This window comes from Pelophylax lessonae (assembly GCF_965119305.1).
Source record: "Pelophylax lessonae genome assembly, chromosome: 4".
NCBI classification, from domain to species: domain Eukaryota; kingdom Metazoa; phylum Chordata; class Amphibia; order Anura; family Ranidae; genus Pelophylax; species Pelophylax lessonae.
This window is the reverse complement of record NC_138771.1, coordinates 153,092,553-153,108,543: the sequence shown is the minus strand read 5'-3', so window position 1 is coordinate 153,108,543 and position 15,991 is coordinate 153,092,553. Positions and strand designations below refer to the sequence as shown.

The 15,991-nt window shown below is 42.8% G+C and overlaps 1 protein-coding gene across 2 annotated transcripts in view; it reads right to left on the bottom strand.

The window, feature by feature from the left end:
* Positions 1 to 15,991, bottom strand: part of KCP (kielin cysteine rich BMP regulator) — a 176,798-nt gene that overhangs the window by 123,461 nt on the left and 37,346 nt on the right. For both annotated transcript variants that reach the window (XM_082252857.1, XM_082252858.1), the window contains exons 4-5: positions 7,179 to 7,396; positions 755 to 938 (exon numbers count right to left, since the gene is read on the bottom strand). In XM_082252857.1, the coding sequence (XP_082108983.1) occupies positions 755 to 938; positions 7,179 to 7,396 (402 nt within the window). The remainder of the gene's footprint in view (positions 1 to 754; positions 939 to 7,178; positions 7,397 to 15,991) is intronic.

The following is a 15,991-nucleotide window of genomic DNA, read 5'->3' as shown; positions in this document are numbered from 1 at the left end:
CAGGATGATTTTTTGTGTTTCGGGCAATATTATCTGCTCATTGAAATGCTTCAGAACTCATTGGACGGCGCTTCACAGTGCAGATGGGCAATGACCCTAAGCATACTGCGAAAGCAACCAAAGAGTTTTTAGGGGGAAAGAAGTGGAATGTTATGCAATGGCTGGCCAAGTCAATCACCTGATCTGAATCCGATTGAGCATGCATTTCACTTGCTGTAGACAAAACTGAAGGGAAAATGCCCCAAGAACAAGCAGGAACTGAAGACAGTTGCCGCAGAGGCCTGGCAGAGCATCAGCAGGGATGAAACCCAGCGTCTGGTGATGTCTATGCATTCCAGACTTCAGGCTGTAATTGACTGCAAAGGATTTGCAACCAAGTATTAAAAAGTGAAAGTTTGATTCATGATTGTTAATCTGTCCCATTACTTTTGGTCCCTTAAAAAGTGGTAATTCCTACACCGTTCACCTGATTTGGATGTAAATACTCTCAAATTAAATCTTAAAGTCTGTAGTTAAAGCACATGTTGTTTGTTTCATTTCAAATCCATTGTGGTGGTGTATAGAGCCAAAAAGATTAGAATTGTGTCGATGTCCCAATATTTATGGAGCTGACTGTATGATAAAAATTATAGCTCCTTCATTTCAAACTTACAAAATCTGCAGGGGGTCAAATAATTATTTTCCCTACAATACAAAGTGCAGGCTGTGTATATTATCCTACAACATAGCATTAAATAAAAGACAGTTAACTTACAGAGACATTGAGGCCAGTCCTTACGCAGTGAACACTTAACGGAACCTCCCACGCACACGCAGATGTTACATGTGTCTTTCTTCCATGTTTCACTGTCCTGATACTCTTTTCCTTCCCATAAACATGAAGGTCGGCGACATTCACAGCTCTCCAAAGTTTTCACTCTGGTCTGTAGGTCAGCGTTCTGTAGAAGTTAGTTTATGTTAGGTTTGTATTCTCAGACCACATCATTTCACAATACACTGATGCAGATACATTTTGACAAGCAGAATTCTAACGAATTTTTCTTCTTCCACAGAAACAGTAATTATTTAAAGGGACACCTAAACCTGACACTTTTATTACATGATGGGTCTAAAAGTTTTTCTAGATACAGTTCTGATGTAAATCAGAAATTCTTTTGCACGCTGTTAGTTTACTTTGCTTGTTTACTCTACAAGACAAGACAAGACTGACACTGCCCACTGCTCTACTGACACCGTTAGTATATATACACATGCACACATGCGCATTTGCGTTTGAGCTTTGGGGTGCATACACACTATGCCAGGGGTGTCCAAATTATGGCCCTCCAACTGTTCAGGAACTACAATTTTTATGAGGCATTGTACATTTCTTTATATTTATAAATATTTATATTTATACATTTTTTTTATATTTAAACTTCATCAGGATCAATCTGCTATAACCTTTTATGGCACATATACTACACTATTGTCGTGTCACAACGTTAAAATATTTTAATCCACTAAAATCATGTCTGATTTTATGTTACTAATGTAACTAAAGTAGCCGCAGAGGCATAAGATGTACTTACTTTCCAAGGTTATAAGTATCGCAGATAAATTAATTACCTGGATGTTAGAAACACTTGGCCTTTGAAGGATCATATCTTGTTACTCTAAATTATTAGCTCTAATGTCTGGCACCAGGAATGTTAAGCTTGAGAGGGAACATTCATCTTAAACACTTAATCCAGTCTCTAGGGAACCCCCTATCAGTTTGGGCCTTTGGACACTCTGACCCAACGTAACTAAGTACAAAAACAACAGTCTTTGTCTTGAGTTCAAGAAAAGATATCTGCAAATCCTTTTCCACTAATGATTCCCAAAAGACTTCTTGTAAAACGCATTTTGTGAGTAAATATTTCAAACCTCAATCCAAATATATTTGGAATGCTTAGTCTTAAAACTAGTCACATAGAAATTACTAGCAGATCCGTCACAAACCAAGGCAATTCAAACTGAACATATGATGGAAACCATGCATAAGCAGAGGTTATCTTAAAGAAAAATTGTCATGAGAGATGTATTGTGACTGGCTATGCTAAGCATTCCTTTTGAAAATGCGTGTTGTCTAACTGTCATGTTGATGCATTGGCTTCAATATTTTGATTAAATTACCTCAGACAAGTATAGATGTAAGGAAATCTGACACGTTTCATTTACAGTATGCATTTTTTGTTCTCTATACCAAATGTACTGATGTCAGACTTACAGTAGCTAGGGAACAAACATTTTTAGCAGGGAGTCGGCAATAGTAGCCTTCACAATTTAGGTGAAAACTGCACAAAAAAAAGAGATCAGTAAATTCACGTATATAGTCTTCTCGCAGAACTTATGGCAAATCTCTGCTTTCTTTTCCAAAAGTAACCTTTTCCTTGCCCTCTCCCACCACCCAAGCCCAACTATTGGTCTTTTAATGTGATTGTAGGCCTTATTAACCAATAGGTATGTTCAGGGCAAAGGCGTTCTGGTGGAAAGCTAGACTTTAACTGAAAAAAGTCAAGAATGTAATATAACTTTGGCTTCTTTATTCTGTGGATCTAGTGACTGGTCAATTTGATATGTCAGTTAAAGAGGTGCTACGATCATTGTTAGAAACAATGGAAGAAGGTAGCTATAAATACTGCAGCTGATGACTTTTAATAAACACTTACTAGCCCAGGAGTCAGTGCTGTCTTTACCTGGGCCAGTATTTTGCTGGTCTTCAGATCCTTGGCACTGCCATCCTGACTGTGGCAAGCCAGCTATGACTTCCTGCTGTTTCACAGCCAGCTCCTAACTGCGCATTCACAAGAGGTGCTGCACTTAGAGACTGGTCCCGCAGCCTCCTAAGACATGTGATGTGTCTCAGGAGGTTGCAGGCAAAAATGCGTCTAGGCAGGAAATGCAGAATTGGGAGTGGGTACCTATCAGAAAAAGGTACCCACTCCCAGAAAAAAAACTTCCAATGATGACAGAGTAGAGGAGGAGAATAGGCAGAACTTTAAGTGAAATTCCACTTTAACCACTTGCCGACCAGTCACGTTGACTGTACTGCGGCAAAGTGGTTTGTTATCGTCTGGCGACGTAGACCCACGTCACCAGACATTCTCCTCTCTCGGTGGCGCGCGCGCCGCCGGAGGCTCGCGCCGCCGGTGGCTCGCTCCCGCTGAATTCAGTTACAGCGGGAGTCGGGCCAGGGGAGGAGCAGCGGTGATCACCGCCGCTCCTCCCCGATCATTGGGGAATCGAGTGTGGAGATCCGCCCGCTTGTGTAAACAAAGCAGGCGGATCTCCTAAGTGACAGACAGGGTCAGATTGCAGGGTTCAGCATAGCTGAACATGCGATCTGTCCCTGTGTCACTCAGTCACCTTCCCCCACACACGTTAGTAAGCACCAGGCATACATTAATCATTGATTAACCATTGATCACCAATAAAAATGAACCCCTTCCCTGCCAGTGTCATTTTTACAGTAACAGTGCATATGTATAGCACTGATTACTGTAGTAATGTCACTGGTACCCCCAAAAGTGTCAAAAATGTCAGTCAAGGGTCCGATCTGTCCGCCGCAATGTCGCAGTCCCGCAAAAAAAAAAAACGCAGATAGCCGCCATTACTCGTTAAAAAAAAAAACACCAAAAATGACAGAAATCTTTCCCTTAGTTAGTAAACGCAATAACTTTTGCGCAAACCAATCAAAATACGCTTATTGCAATTTTTTTTACCAAAAATATGTAGCAGAAAACAAATTGGCCTAAAATGATAAAAAAATTTGATTTTTACATTTTTTGGGGGGGGGGGGGGATTTTATATAAAAAATGTGAAAAATATTGTTATTTTTTCAAAATTGTCGCTCTTTTTTTGTTTATAGCGCAAAAAGTAAAAATCGCACAGGTGATCAAATACCACCAAAAGAAAGCTCTGTTTGTGGGAAATAAAGGACGTAAATTTCGTTTGGGTACGGTATTGCATGATCGAGCACTTGTCAGTTAAAGTCGCACAGTGCCGAATTGCAAAAAGTGGCCTGGACGTAAGACAGCAAAATCCTCCGGTGGTAAAGTGGTTAAAGCGTATCTATGGTCAGAATGTAAAATCATAAAATTTTCATTTCCACATTGTATTTCAATTATTTCTAAGCTACTGATTGATCTGAATGATCTTGAAGTTAGTAAACGTATTTTTGGAAGATCCTTATACATTTACTTACCTTGATTTATGTAACATGTGCACATTATTATTATTATTCAGGATTTATATAGCGCCAGCAGTTTACGCAGCGCTTTACAATATAAAAGGGAGACAATACAGTTATAATACAATAAAATACAAGAGGATTAAGAGGGCCCTGCTATGAAGAGCTTACAATCTAATGGGGTTGGGCAGGTGTTACAATAGGTTGCAACAGTAAGGAATGAGCTGCTGGAAGATTAGTTGGTGGTGTTGCTGAATAGATGAGTTTTCAGGGATTGCCTGAAAGCAGCTAGAGTAGGAGATAGCCATACAGGTTTAGGTAGAGCGTTCCAGAGGATGGGAGAGGCCCTGGAGAAATCCTGGAGACGAGCATGGGAGGAGGAGACAAGGGAACTTGAGAGTAGGAGGTCTTGAGAGGAGCGGATAGGACGGTTTGGGTGATATTTGGAGACAAGATTGGTAATGTAGCTCGGGGCAGAGTTGTGAATGGCTTTGTATGTTGTGGTTAGTATTTTGAATTTAATTTGCTGGGCAATCGGGAGCCAGTGTAGGGACTGGCAGAGAGGGGAGGCAGGCACTGAGCGGTTGGTAAGGTGGACAAGCCTGGCAGCAGCATTCATGATAGACTGAAGAGGGGATAGCCTATGGAGAGGTAGGCCTATGAGAAGGGAGTTGCAATAGTCGAGGCGAGAGATAACAAGGGAGTGAATGAGTAGCTTGATGGTTTTAGTTGTTAAAAAGGAGTGAATTTTAGAGATGTTGAGGAGGTGAAGTCTACAAGTTTTTGACAATGATTGGATTTGGGGCTGAAAGGACAGGTCAGAGTCTAGGATTACACCTAGTACCCTGGCATGAGGGGAGGGATTGATGGTTGCATAACTAATTTTGATGGAAAAGTGATGGAGGGGGGCACAGGCGGGGGGGGGGGGAATTACCAGCTCTGTTTTAGAGAGATTTAGTTTGAGGAAGTGGTGCGACATCCATGTTGATATGTCAGTAAGTAAGTTAGCAATGCGAGAGGAGACTGAAGGAGTGAGGTGAGGAGTAGACAGATAGATTTGAGTGTCATCTGCGTATAGATGGTATTGGAAGCCGTGGGAGGTTATCAAGTGACCAAGGGAGGCGGTGTAGATAGAGAAGAGGAAGGGCCCAAGCACAGAGCCTTGGGGAACCCCCACAGAAAGGGGCAATGGGGGGGAGGAGACAGTGTTGTAGGTAACACTGAAGGATCGCTGTGATAGGTAGGAGGAGAACCAAGATAAAGCAGAATCTTGGAGGCCAAGGGAACGGAGTTTATTAAGAAGGAGCAGGTGGTCAACAGTATCAAAGGCCGCAGAGAGGTCAAGTAATAGAAGTATGGAATAGTGGCCATTGGTTTTAGCAGTTATTAAATCGTTGGTGAGTTTTAGTAAGGCAGTTTCTGTGGAGTGCTGCGAGCGAAAGCCAGACTGTATGGGATCAAGAAGGTTATTTTCACAGAGGTAGGAGCTGAGACGGTTGTAGACTAAGCGTTCTAGAAGTTTAGAAGTGAATGGGAGCAGTGAACATTATGCACTGTGAGTAGGCACTGCTGTGTCACAGAATCCACTTGGCCTGCATTCTGAACTGCAGAGGTTCTAACAGGAGGAGTTTTTTAGGAGGGGAAGTCAGTAAAGGAATCTCTGCTTGTAGGCAACAATGTACCATGGGATATATAGTCCTTAGAAATTGGAAAGTAAACAGCAGAGGAGAAAAGCATCCAGGAAGTTGCAGAAAGCAATGGCCATTAGGCAGAACTCTTAACATGAAAGGAGTTTTTTTTTTAAAGTAATCTCATATTGGATTGTCAAATATAACTATTGTTTGTATTGCAGTGCCCATGTTATAAAATGAAAGTGTATGCTTTGACCATAGAAAACCATTTAAGTTGGCTCTCGCTCCTGCCTCTGTGAGCAGAGAGAGAGGAGAGAGCCTCTTCAGATGGGCACATTCCTGGATCGAGATAGGGCTCAGGTAATTATATAGGTGGGTGGGGGGGTTAAACAATGGGACATTTTTTACCTTAATGCAGGGAATGCATTTAGGTCAACAATGTTTAGCCTTTACAACCACTTTATTGTATCTTTTATATTCTTGCAAGCATAATGTCCTATGCTTACATTATATTGTATTCCATATACATTATTGTTGATTCTCTCTAGCAGCTATCTGTATTTCAATGTACTTAATTACCCTTCCTGATCAACAACTGCTGAGATTAGTGCATTGGTTTTTATTGTTGTCTGTGTTCCTGTTAGGAAGATTCAGAGCTATTTATCGAGTTTACCAATATTACTGAGAGTGAAGGAGAAAGAAAATCTAAAATTTTGGGTTGTGTCCAGAACAGGAATAGAGGGGAAATCCTCCAATGGAGACCCTAGTGCTGGTGACCCTTGTCGCAACCAGGGATTCCCTCACTTTAGAGGGCTTACCTCTCACTTCCTTGGCTTCGGGACAGAAAGTGAAGGGAAATCTCCCCAATGAGACACAGATGGCAAAGTAAATAGCTGACTGTATCAAAAACGGAAAAAAAGGAATGTTTTGCCTTTAGTTGCACTGCAATTCTTCTATCAGGTTCCAATTTGCTTTAAACCTGACCCACACTAGGAATGTGAGCACAGCTTAGTCAGTTCTCTAGCTGTGCTGAGAACTCAGCCTGCTCTCCTCCAATTATCAAACTTGTCCTGAAACCCCTCCCCCACCATACAGCCATTCACCAGGAAGACCAGTGCACTACTGTTCTCCTCCCCTAGCTCTTATGCAGTTGAGAATAGAGGGAATGTGATCACTTAAAAAAAAGGGTAAAAAAGGTATTTGTAATGTTTTTTTTTTTTTATCTATACACAAATGTTTTGCCTTTCATTTGTATTGGTTGTTTAACAACGTTAGGGTTTATATATTTCCTATTAAAAACACATTTGTTTTCCTTTAAATGTGGCTATGCTGACCTGAGCTTTTACCATATCCAACATGTTTGTCAGTCCCTGCACAATGTCCTCCAACCTCCGAATCCTTTCTTCCTGAGTGGGGAGGGGAGAAGGAACTTCACTCTGTTGCTGCTGGTAGTTGCGAGTGTCAGAGAGATCTGGAGCTCTTGGCTGTCTCTGTATATCGTCATTATCTATGTGTCGTTCTTCCGGCAAGGAGAAAGGAAGAGGGAGAGAATCTGAGGGAACAGAAACACGAGACAAGTTATATGTAAAAAGCGCTACCCACAGAGGAGCCACTTAATTGCTTTGTGATTTCTCTGCACACCTGAAGATGACATATCTCGCTCACCCAGCACTTACCAACACACCTTGAGGTATTTAAAATAATTAATTAGGCCAAGCATATCCTAAAAGAAGAAAGGATTAACAAGTGTTCTTATACAAACAACCAATAAGACAATAATGTTACTCTGAGAGATATGGTTAACCACTTGCCAACCACACACAGTACATTTACTGGGGGCGGCTGGCAGGGGCAGGCTGGATGATGTCCATGTACAGTACGTCATCCAGCCTGTTCCGCCAGACACAGCAGATTGCGGATCCCGGTATCGGTCCGGTACCCGTTCAGCAGCTTGGGGATTATGTGATCGCTATGTGATCACATGATCATAATGCCAACAAAGCTGGTATGAATGAATTTACCATGTACCATAAATTAATTTACCGTACCATGTGATTAGCTAAAGCCAATCACAAATCACTAGAAATCACAGCGGTTATGAATGTAACCCATTCGTGACTGTTCAAAACATTGCTGTTACAATGATCATCCACGAAGTGTAAAAAAAAAAAAAGAAATCCCTGATCAATCCTCCCCCAGAGTAGTACAGTGTTATTATAGAGACACTAAATGACTCTGATAAAAGTATGGAAAAAAAATAAAGAAAAAGAAAATGTTGAAACAATCTATAAAAAATGAATACAAATTATTACTATGTTTTAACATACTGTCACCAGTCAGTATCCCTGATCAATGCCACACCAATCATATGATGACGCTGTACTGCACTGATGACAGCAAGTAAAGAAAATGTAATTTTCCAAAAAATTGTGACAAAAAAAATTGGGTAATTTGGGGGGGGGGGGGGGGGGATTTGTACTGTGCTGGCATTTTAAGAGCCTCAAGAAATTAGATAGGCCGTCAGTACATCTGAATAGCAAATAGTGCTGAATAACAAAAAATGGTCTGGTCATGAAGGAGGTAAAACCTTCCAGGGCTCAAGTGGTTAAACACATGCAGTATTAAAAATAACGATCATTAATAGAACTTACCTAGCAACAGTATATAGAGATGCTCCTAACTTGCTATAACAGTAACCCTTTGTCACACTGGCCAGTGAATGATGAAGAAGAAGGAAAAAAAAAACCTTGGCCAGCAAAGTTAAGGCCCTGAGGCTCGTTTCACATTTATGCGATGCGGGAAGGCTGCGAATTCGCAGCCTGTTCCCGCATCGCACACACACCCCCGGCAGTTCACACTGCCATATGCGATACGCTGGGGGTGTCAATGTAATCTTAACGACATCCCCAGTTTGATCGCATATCGCAGTGCGATCGTGCAGTTCGCACAGGAGCGGATCGCACAAGTGTGAACCGCTGTGCGATCCGATCCTGATGCGGCTGCAAAAATGCCTCTTGTGCGTGTTTGCTCCGGGTGCGATGCGAATTTAGCCATACAAACTGTATGGCTAAACTCGCACCGCACAGCTGATCGCATGTAATGTCGGAGCAGTGCGCTCCGATATTACATGCGAACCCGGCACTCGCACAAATGTGAACCGGGGCTTAAAGTAAGCCCAAAAGTTCCCAGCAGACAAAAGATATCCTTATATGATGTTAGTCTCCCACCAGACCCAGGGCACCCTCTTCTGGGTCTCCGGACACATACTCTGATATAGTAAAGGTTGAATTCAAGTCAGACAGGGATATAAGTTGCTGTTACCTCTCTATTTCAATCCTGCTGAGACAATCCCCCTTTTCCTTATGTAGCACTGCTCTTGTGGGGGTTGCTGAATATAGTCTTCCCTGGGCCTTCCTCTGATTATCCTGCAGCCAGATACTTGGGTATTTTCACACGACCACCCACTCACTCTTACGCTCGGGTGTTTTTTTTTGTTTTTTTTTTATTAATTGGTAAAACTTGGATAGGCGAAGGGATTAGTGGGATACTCCAACTTGAACTATGCACAGATGAGGACACCTTTTACTTGGCCTCATTACATTGAATTGAATAGCAGACTCCCTGCTGAACCATACTACCATTAAATGGAAGAATAAGTCCTTTGCTTGCTCTGGCAGCCAGCAGAATCAATAAACTATAATTCTTGACACTCACCAGTATCCCCTTTGGCTGACACCTGTCCACTGACTTTACTGGCTTGAAGGGATAGCCCTCACAGCACAGGTCCCTAGACACAGATCTGTACTCACAGTAGCCAGGAACAGATTATCCTAGACACGTCTCCCTCCGAGTCAGCTCTGCAGGACATCTGGGTTGCAGCTCCTGCGGCTCCATCTGAGGCCACATGGCAGCCTGTACAGAGGAGGGGCAGCACCCCCCCCCCCCCCTGGGACCCCACTCTCCAGCTGAAGACCCCAAGCACATGTGGTCTAGGCATATATACAGTCACCAACCATGCCTTGAGAAACCTTCTGCTGTCAATAGCCAGGGCTGTAACTACGCCTATGCTCCCATTTGTCAGGTTTACTCCCACTATCCAGTATGCCCCGTTCTTTTGGACCAGTGTGAAACAGGCAGACAACATGAGCAGCATCTGAGCACCTTGAGCTCCCTGTTAGGCAGAGTACTTAAAATTGCCTGACAGTTCCCCTTGTGAGCAGGGAAGCCCAAAAACTATGCACTCTCTAGCACCTACCTAGGAGGGTGTTACACTTACATGGCTGTATGGGCTGAGCCCCGCACAGCCATGCTGTTTTTAAAAAGTGACAGCGGGTGCGGGGAGAAGGACCTGCACTCCTTTAACAGGGGAAGAAGGGGCAGGAGCTGGAACATGTTACATGTTCTACCCTAAGTACAGGTGGGACATGTTACATTCTCCAAAGGTGAAGCTAAATCCAACAATTTAACAGTTTCCCCAAAGAGTTATGCTGGGCTCACACCAGTGTGCTGCAGTTTTGGTGCAGCACGATTGTATGCACGTTTTTAGGTGCAATCCCACTGACTTCTATTAGGCCCTGTGTTTTTCATGAAAGCTCATTGAAGTCTTGCATTCTACATTTTTGATGCACTTTCAGAAAACGATGATGTCAATGAGATCGCATCCAAAACCAAATGTAAAATGTGCATACAATTGCACTGCACCCAAACCCCAGCATATTGATGTGAATATGGTCTTACTTTCAAGGCTTGCCTTCAGTAAAAAAATGTTAGGCTCCATTCTGTTAGGCTGTCATGGGACTTTGGACACTAAAGTCACATTACAAGTTACACCCCATGTTTTTCAAATGCAACTATTCAAATATGTGCCACCTAAAGTCGCAGCAACTTTAACAAGTTTCCTGCACTACTTTGGCCCGACTTTCATGTGACTTGAGTGCCATAGACTGCAATGTAAACCCTCAAAAGTTGCATGAAAGTTGCACCTGAATGTCATACATGCAACAATTGTGCAACAGTTGTCCATTATCATTGGTCAAAGCCAAAGTCGCATCCAAGTTGCACCCATCCAAAGTTGCACTCCAAAGTCACACTAAAAATGTGAATAGAGCCTTACAGATTCAAATAAACAGCAGCGCTCTAAGTAATAAGTTCAAAAGTTGGGAGGAGTCTAGCCACATGACGCTGGTGTTTTACACTATTGGAGGTCGGCCATTTTCTTGGTTGGAAACAAGTCTATACCACATTCTGGCTATTTTGTCATGCTCATTATACAAGAGAAAGTGTGAGTACCCTGTTTGCAGCTTTTTATTGTTTTAATAAACTTTTGAAAGATGTTTGCGCAATGATTGCCCTCTCATTTCTTTTGGAACATGCTGTGAGATCTGTGCTGATGTGGCTTATACTATTGGATCCATTGACCAGGCATTAGAAACATGTTTGTTTTGACGGCTGTTTAACCATTCGCATCTGGTAAGAGGCTGCATGTTTGGCTTCCCTTGATGGTGGACCTATTGATTTCTTCCCACAGTGTCTGTTGTATCTCACTGGAGGACTTTTGAACGTATTACTTAGAGCGCTGCTGTTTATTTGAATACATTGTACTGTCCCTTACCAATAGGATGTTGTGCTAGCAGCTCAAAATTTGTTTATTGGACTTTGATTCATCATTACCTGATTTGTTCTAGCGCAATATTTTGGATTTTTAGAGCCTTACAGATACTAGTGTTTTTATTTTAGCTCTCAACAGAATTATCAAGCCATCGGATGGCTGGTGTCAAAGCCGATCACATGTATAGCACCATAACAATTGCAGATGAAATATAGGCTAAGATGGCCACTTCCTTGACTGTAAGACCTCATGCACACAGGGCATTTGAAAAAAACAAGCTGCAAAGCCAGTTCTGATGCCAGGAAAAAGCAGCTGTAAAAACGTGCTTTTAGAAGCCTTTTGTATTGGCGTTAATTCAAGTTTTAGCCACATTTAGCAGCGTTAGCATTTAGCAGCCTTTCTCTGCCCTCTTCTATTTTCCAACCAAGAAATCCAACTACTACACTAAAACGTCTGACGTGGCCTAACGCTCTATGCAGCCTTTAGAAGCGTCAGCCGTTTTTGCAGCTTAACGCTCCTGCTGAAGAATGCACTGGCCCTGGGTTTTTTTTACAGCTTAAAAACGCCTATGCCACTTACAGCTCCTAAAAGCCTGTGTGTGCATGAGGCCATAGAATAACATGGAGGGGCCTTTTTAACCACTTAACGACCAGCCACGTAGATCTACGTCGGCTGATTTTGAGTGGTTATACCGGGATGATGCCTCTAGCTAGAGGCATCATCCCGGTACTGTTGTTTGAAGTCGGCGGTCGGCTTTCCGTCGGTAACGATCGATGCGGCTCGGGAGCCGCTCGATCGTTACCCGGGGGGGCGGGAGGGAACGTCCCCCCCCTCCCGCCGCCTTCCGCGGCTTTGCTCGGGGCTCCCGTCCCACCGGGAGCCCCGAGCACCCAGCCGGCATGTCCGCCGGCTGGATGGAGTCCCGATGAATGCCGGAGACGGCATCGATCGGGTCTCCGATGACGTAACCCGGAGGCGGCGTCCATGACGTCACATCCGGGTTACTGTGCCGCAAAAGGCGGCAGATTTAAAAAACGGCTGTATGCAAAAATGCCGTTTTTGGCGTTTTGCATACAGGGAAGTGTAGTGGAGGGGTCTAGGGTCTTTTAGACCCTCGATCCCTCCATAAAGTGTACCTGTCACACATATTGCTGTCACAAGGGATGTTTACATTGCTTGTGACAGCAATAAAAGTGATCAGATTTTTTTTTTTTTTTTAAAAACTGTAATAAAGTTAAAAAAAAAGAAAAAATAAATAGGAAAAAAAAAAAAATTTAGCCGCCCCCGTCACCGTTAGCTCGCGCACAAAATAAAACGTATACGCAAGTCGAGCCGCAAATGAAATCGCTGTTCAAACCACACATGTGAGGTATCGCCGCGATCGCCAGAGCGTGGGCAATAATTTAAAAAAAAGAGCTACACTCTAACTCAAAACTGGTAACCGTTAAATAACTTTAAAACGTCGCAGATTGAGATCTCTATTGACCGTAGTTTGTCGCCATCCCACGGGGGGGGCGCAATTTTAAACCGTAACATGTTTGGTATCTATTTACTCGGCGTGACATGTTCTTTCACAATATACAAAAAAAATGGGCTAACTTTACTGTTTAGTATTTTTTAAAATTAGTGAAATGTGATTTTTCAAATTTTTTCCAAAAAAATGGCGTTTTAAAGACCGCTGCGCAAATACCGCGCGACAAAAAATTTTGCAATGACCGACATTTTATTCTCCAGAGTCTTTGCTAAAAAAATATATATAATGTTTGGGGGTTCTAAGTAGTTTTCTAGGAAAAAATACTGGTTTTAACTTGTGAACAAAAAGTGTCCGAAATAGGGCTGGGGGTAAAGTGGTTAAGCTGCAAAAAAAAAACATTTGATGCTCCTAAAAGCAGCTGTAAAAACGCCCTGTGTGCATGAGGACTAAAGAATAGGAGGGTTTAGGTAAAGCTAGAAGCTGATTGGTTTCTATGCACATCTGTTCCTGATTCTGTCTGCTCCAGTATTAGTAAGTTCCCCCCATTGTGCTTCTGCTGACCATCAACATTTTGTTTTTGTCTGCTCAGGAAACATTGCTTTCATATACATGCTGTCTGTGTGCATGGAGTAATCAAAGCCCCTGTCTGTGTATGTAGAGAGATTTGTGTTTTGGACCCTGTAGGGGTTTCCATTTCATTATGAAGTCTGACCGAGCTCCTCACACCCCTATAACCTCTCTGCAGTACCCAGCAGGGCTGATACCTCCAGAGGGACAATACAGATTACTGTGAGCGAGGGGAAAACACTGCACTCACTGTAGAGCTTTGTTTGTGCGGGAAAGCAGGACACAGAGTGAAGCACACTAGCCAAGGAAGGAGGGGGGGGGGGGCTAAGTTTAATTCACACAAGTTCAGTAAAGGCCGGTGGAGGTTCATACAGATTTACTATATTATGATATTCCAGTTATTGTAACTGGTTACCTCTTTACCTCTTATAGAAGCTTTTATAGAAGATTGTCCTATAGAAGATTCTTGCTAACAGTCATAATTCCCTTATTCTGGTTAAATCATAAAAACTTTTAGTGAGGCTGTTGTATTCCTCTTTTGGCATATTATTTTATTTTACTGTATGTAGAGGCTAATTGAGTAATTGAGAATCTTCACACAATATGTCACTATTGACTTCAATTATCCAATGTTGTGAAAGCCAGATTCCAGTTTCCTTATTTTATCTGCACACAGTTGGGTATTTACCTACTCACGTACCAGCCTGTAATACCCCTTCATTACCAGGCCATTTTTTGTTTTCAGTGCTTTGATAGTTTGATTATTACTCGGTCATGCAACACTGTACCCAAATCAATTTTATATAATTTGTTTTTGGGACAGATGGATCTTTCGCTTGGTATATATTTAAAAAAACACTTTTTTTTTTTTTTTTTACTATATAAAGATAAAACATTTAGAAGAACAAATATTTTCCCTACTTTCTGTAATAGTACAAATCAAGTATAAAGGCAAGGTCAGTACAAACACCCCAAAACAACCTCTTTTTGTAAAATAAACACCCTAAGGTGACCTATATGACCTAACACGCTGCAAAGTCCATCTCCACCATCAGGAGCTCTGGTGAACACTGGTTAGGGCTTAGATTCTGCAACTCAGGTTAGCCTGCGTCTTCTGTCAGGGTGACCTGTCTGTGTTCCTATTCCGCTGGATTCTGTGCGGGCTTCCATGGCCCGTCTGTGGCGCTCAAGTCGGAGCTTACGAGAGGCTTCCCTCTGCACGTCAGGCTCAGCTATGAGGGGCATGATACTGCGGATCTAGTACAGGAGATAACCAGAGACTGCGGATCTAATACAGGAGGTGATCAACTAAGTAACCATTTCAAAATTCTTCCTATCTGCAATGTACAGGTACTAGGTAAGCAGGTCTAGGTTAGGATAACAGTCTACAAGCAATCCATTGGGAGAATGACCACCTGCTCTGAGGTCCGGAGGCAGGATGCTCAGAGGTTCAGGGACAGGACTGTCAGAGGTCCTGGCCCCGCCCCCTCCCTGCTGGCCGTGGAATGCACCGATGTGCAGTCCGCAGTATTAATATCTTGGGACCCCAATGTGCAGGCAGCATGGGCTCAAGGGGCAGCTGCTTTGGGCCCCCTAACCATGACTGGGCCCAGGGTAGCTGCCCTGTTTGCCCACATTAAAGACAGCCCTGGTCAGCATACCAAAACATTTTGGACTATTTTATGCTCCCAACTTTGTGGGAACAGTTTGGGGTTGGCCCTTCCTGTTCCAACATGATTTCGCACCAGTGCAGGAAGCAAGGTCCATAAAAAAAATACATGAGCGAGTTTTGGGTGGAGGAACTTGACTGGCCTGCACAGAGTCCTGACCTCAACCCTTATAGAACACCTTTGGGATGAATAACAGCGTAGGTTGTGAGCCAGGCCTTCTCTCCAACATAAATGCCTAACCTCTTAAATGTCCTTCTGGAAGAATGGTCAAACATTCCCATAGAAAAACTCCTAAACCTTGTGGACAGCCTTCCCAGAAGAGATGAAGCTGTTATAGCTGCAAAGGGAGGGACAACTCAATATTAAACCCTACGGACTGGGATGCTCTTAAAGTTCATGTGCGTGTAAAGGCAGGCGTCCCAATACGTTTGGTAATATATTGTATATACACTGCTCAAAAAAATTAAAGGAACACTTTTTAATCAGAGTATAGCATCAAGTCAAGTAAACTCCTGGGATATTGATCTGGTCAGTTAAGTAGCAGAGGGGGTTGTTAATCAGTTTCAGGTGCTTTGGTGTTAATGAAATTAACAACAGGTGAACTAGATGGGCAACAATGAGATGGCCTCCAAAACAGGAATGGTTTTGCAGATGGAGGCCACTGACATTTTTTTCCCTACTATCTTTCCTGACTGTTTTATACAAGTTTTGCATTTGTCTAGGGTCAGTGTCACTACTGGTAGCATGAGGCGATACCTGGACCCTATAGAGGTTGCACAGGCAGTCCAACTCCTCCAGGATGTTACTTTATTATGTGCCATTGCCAGA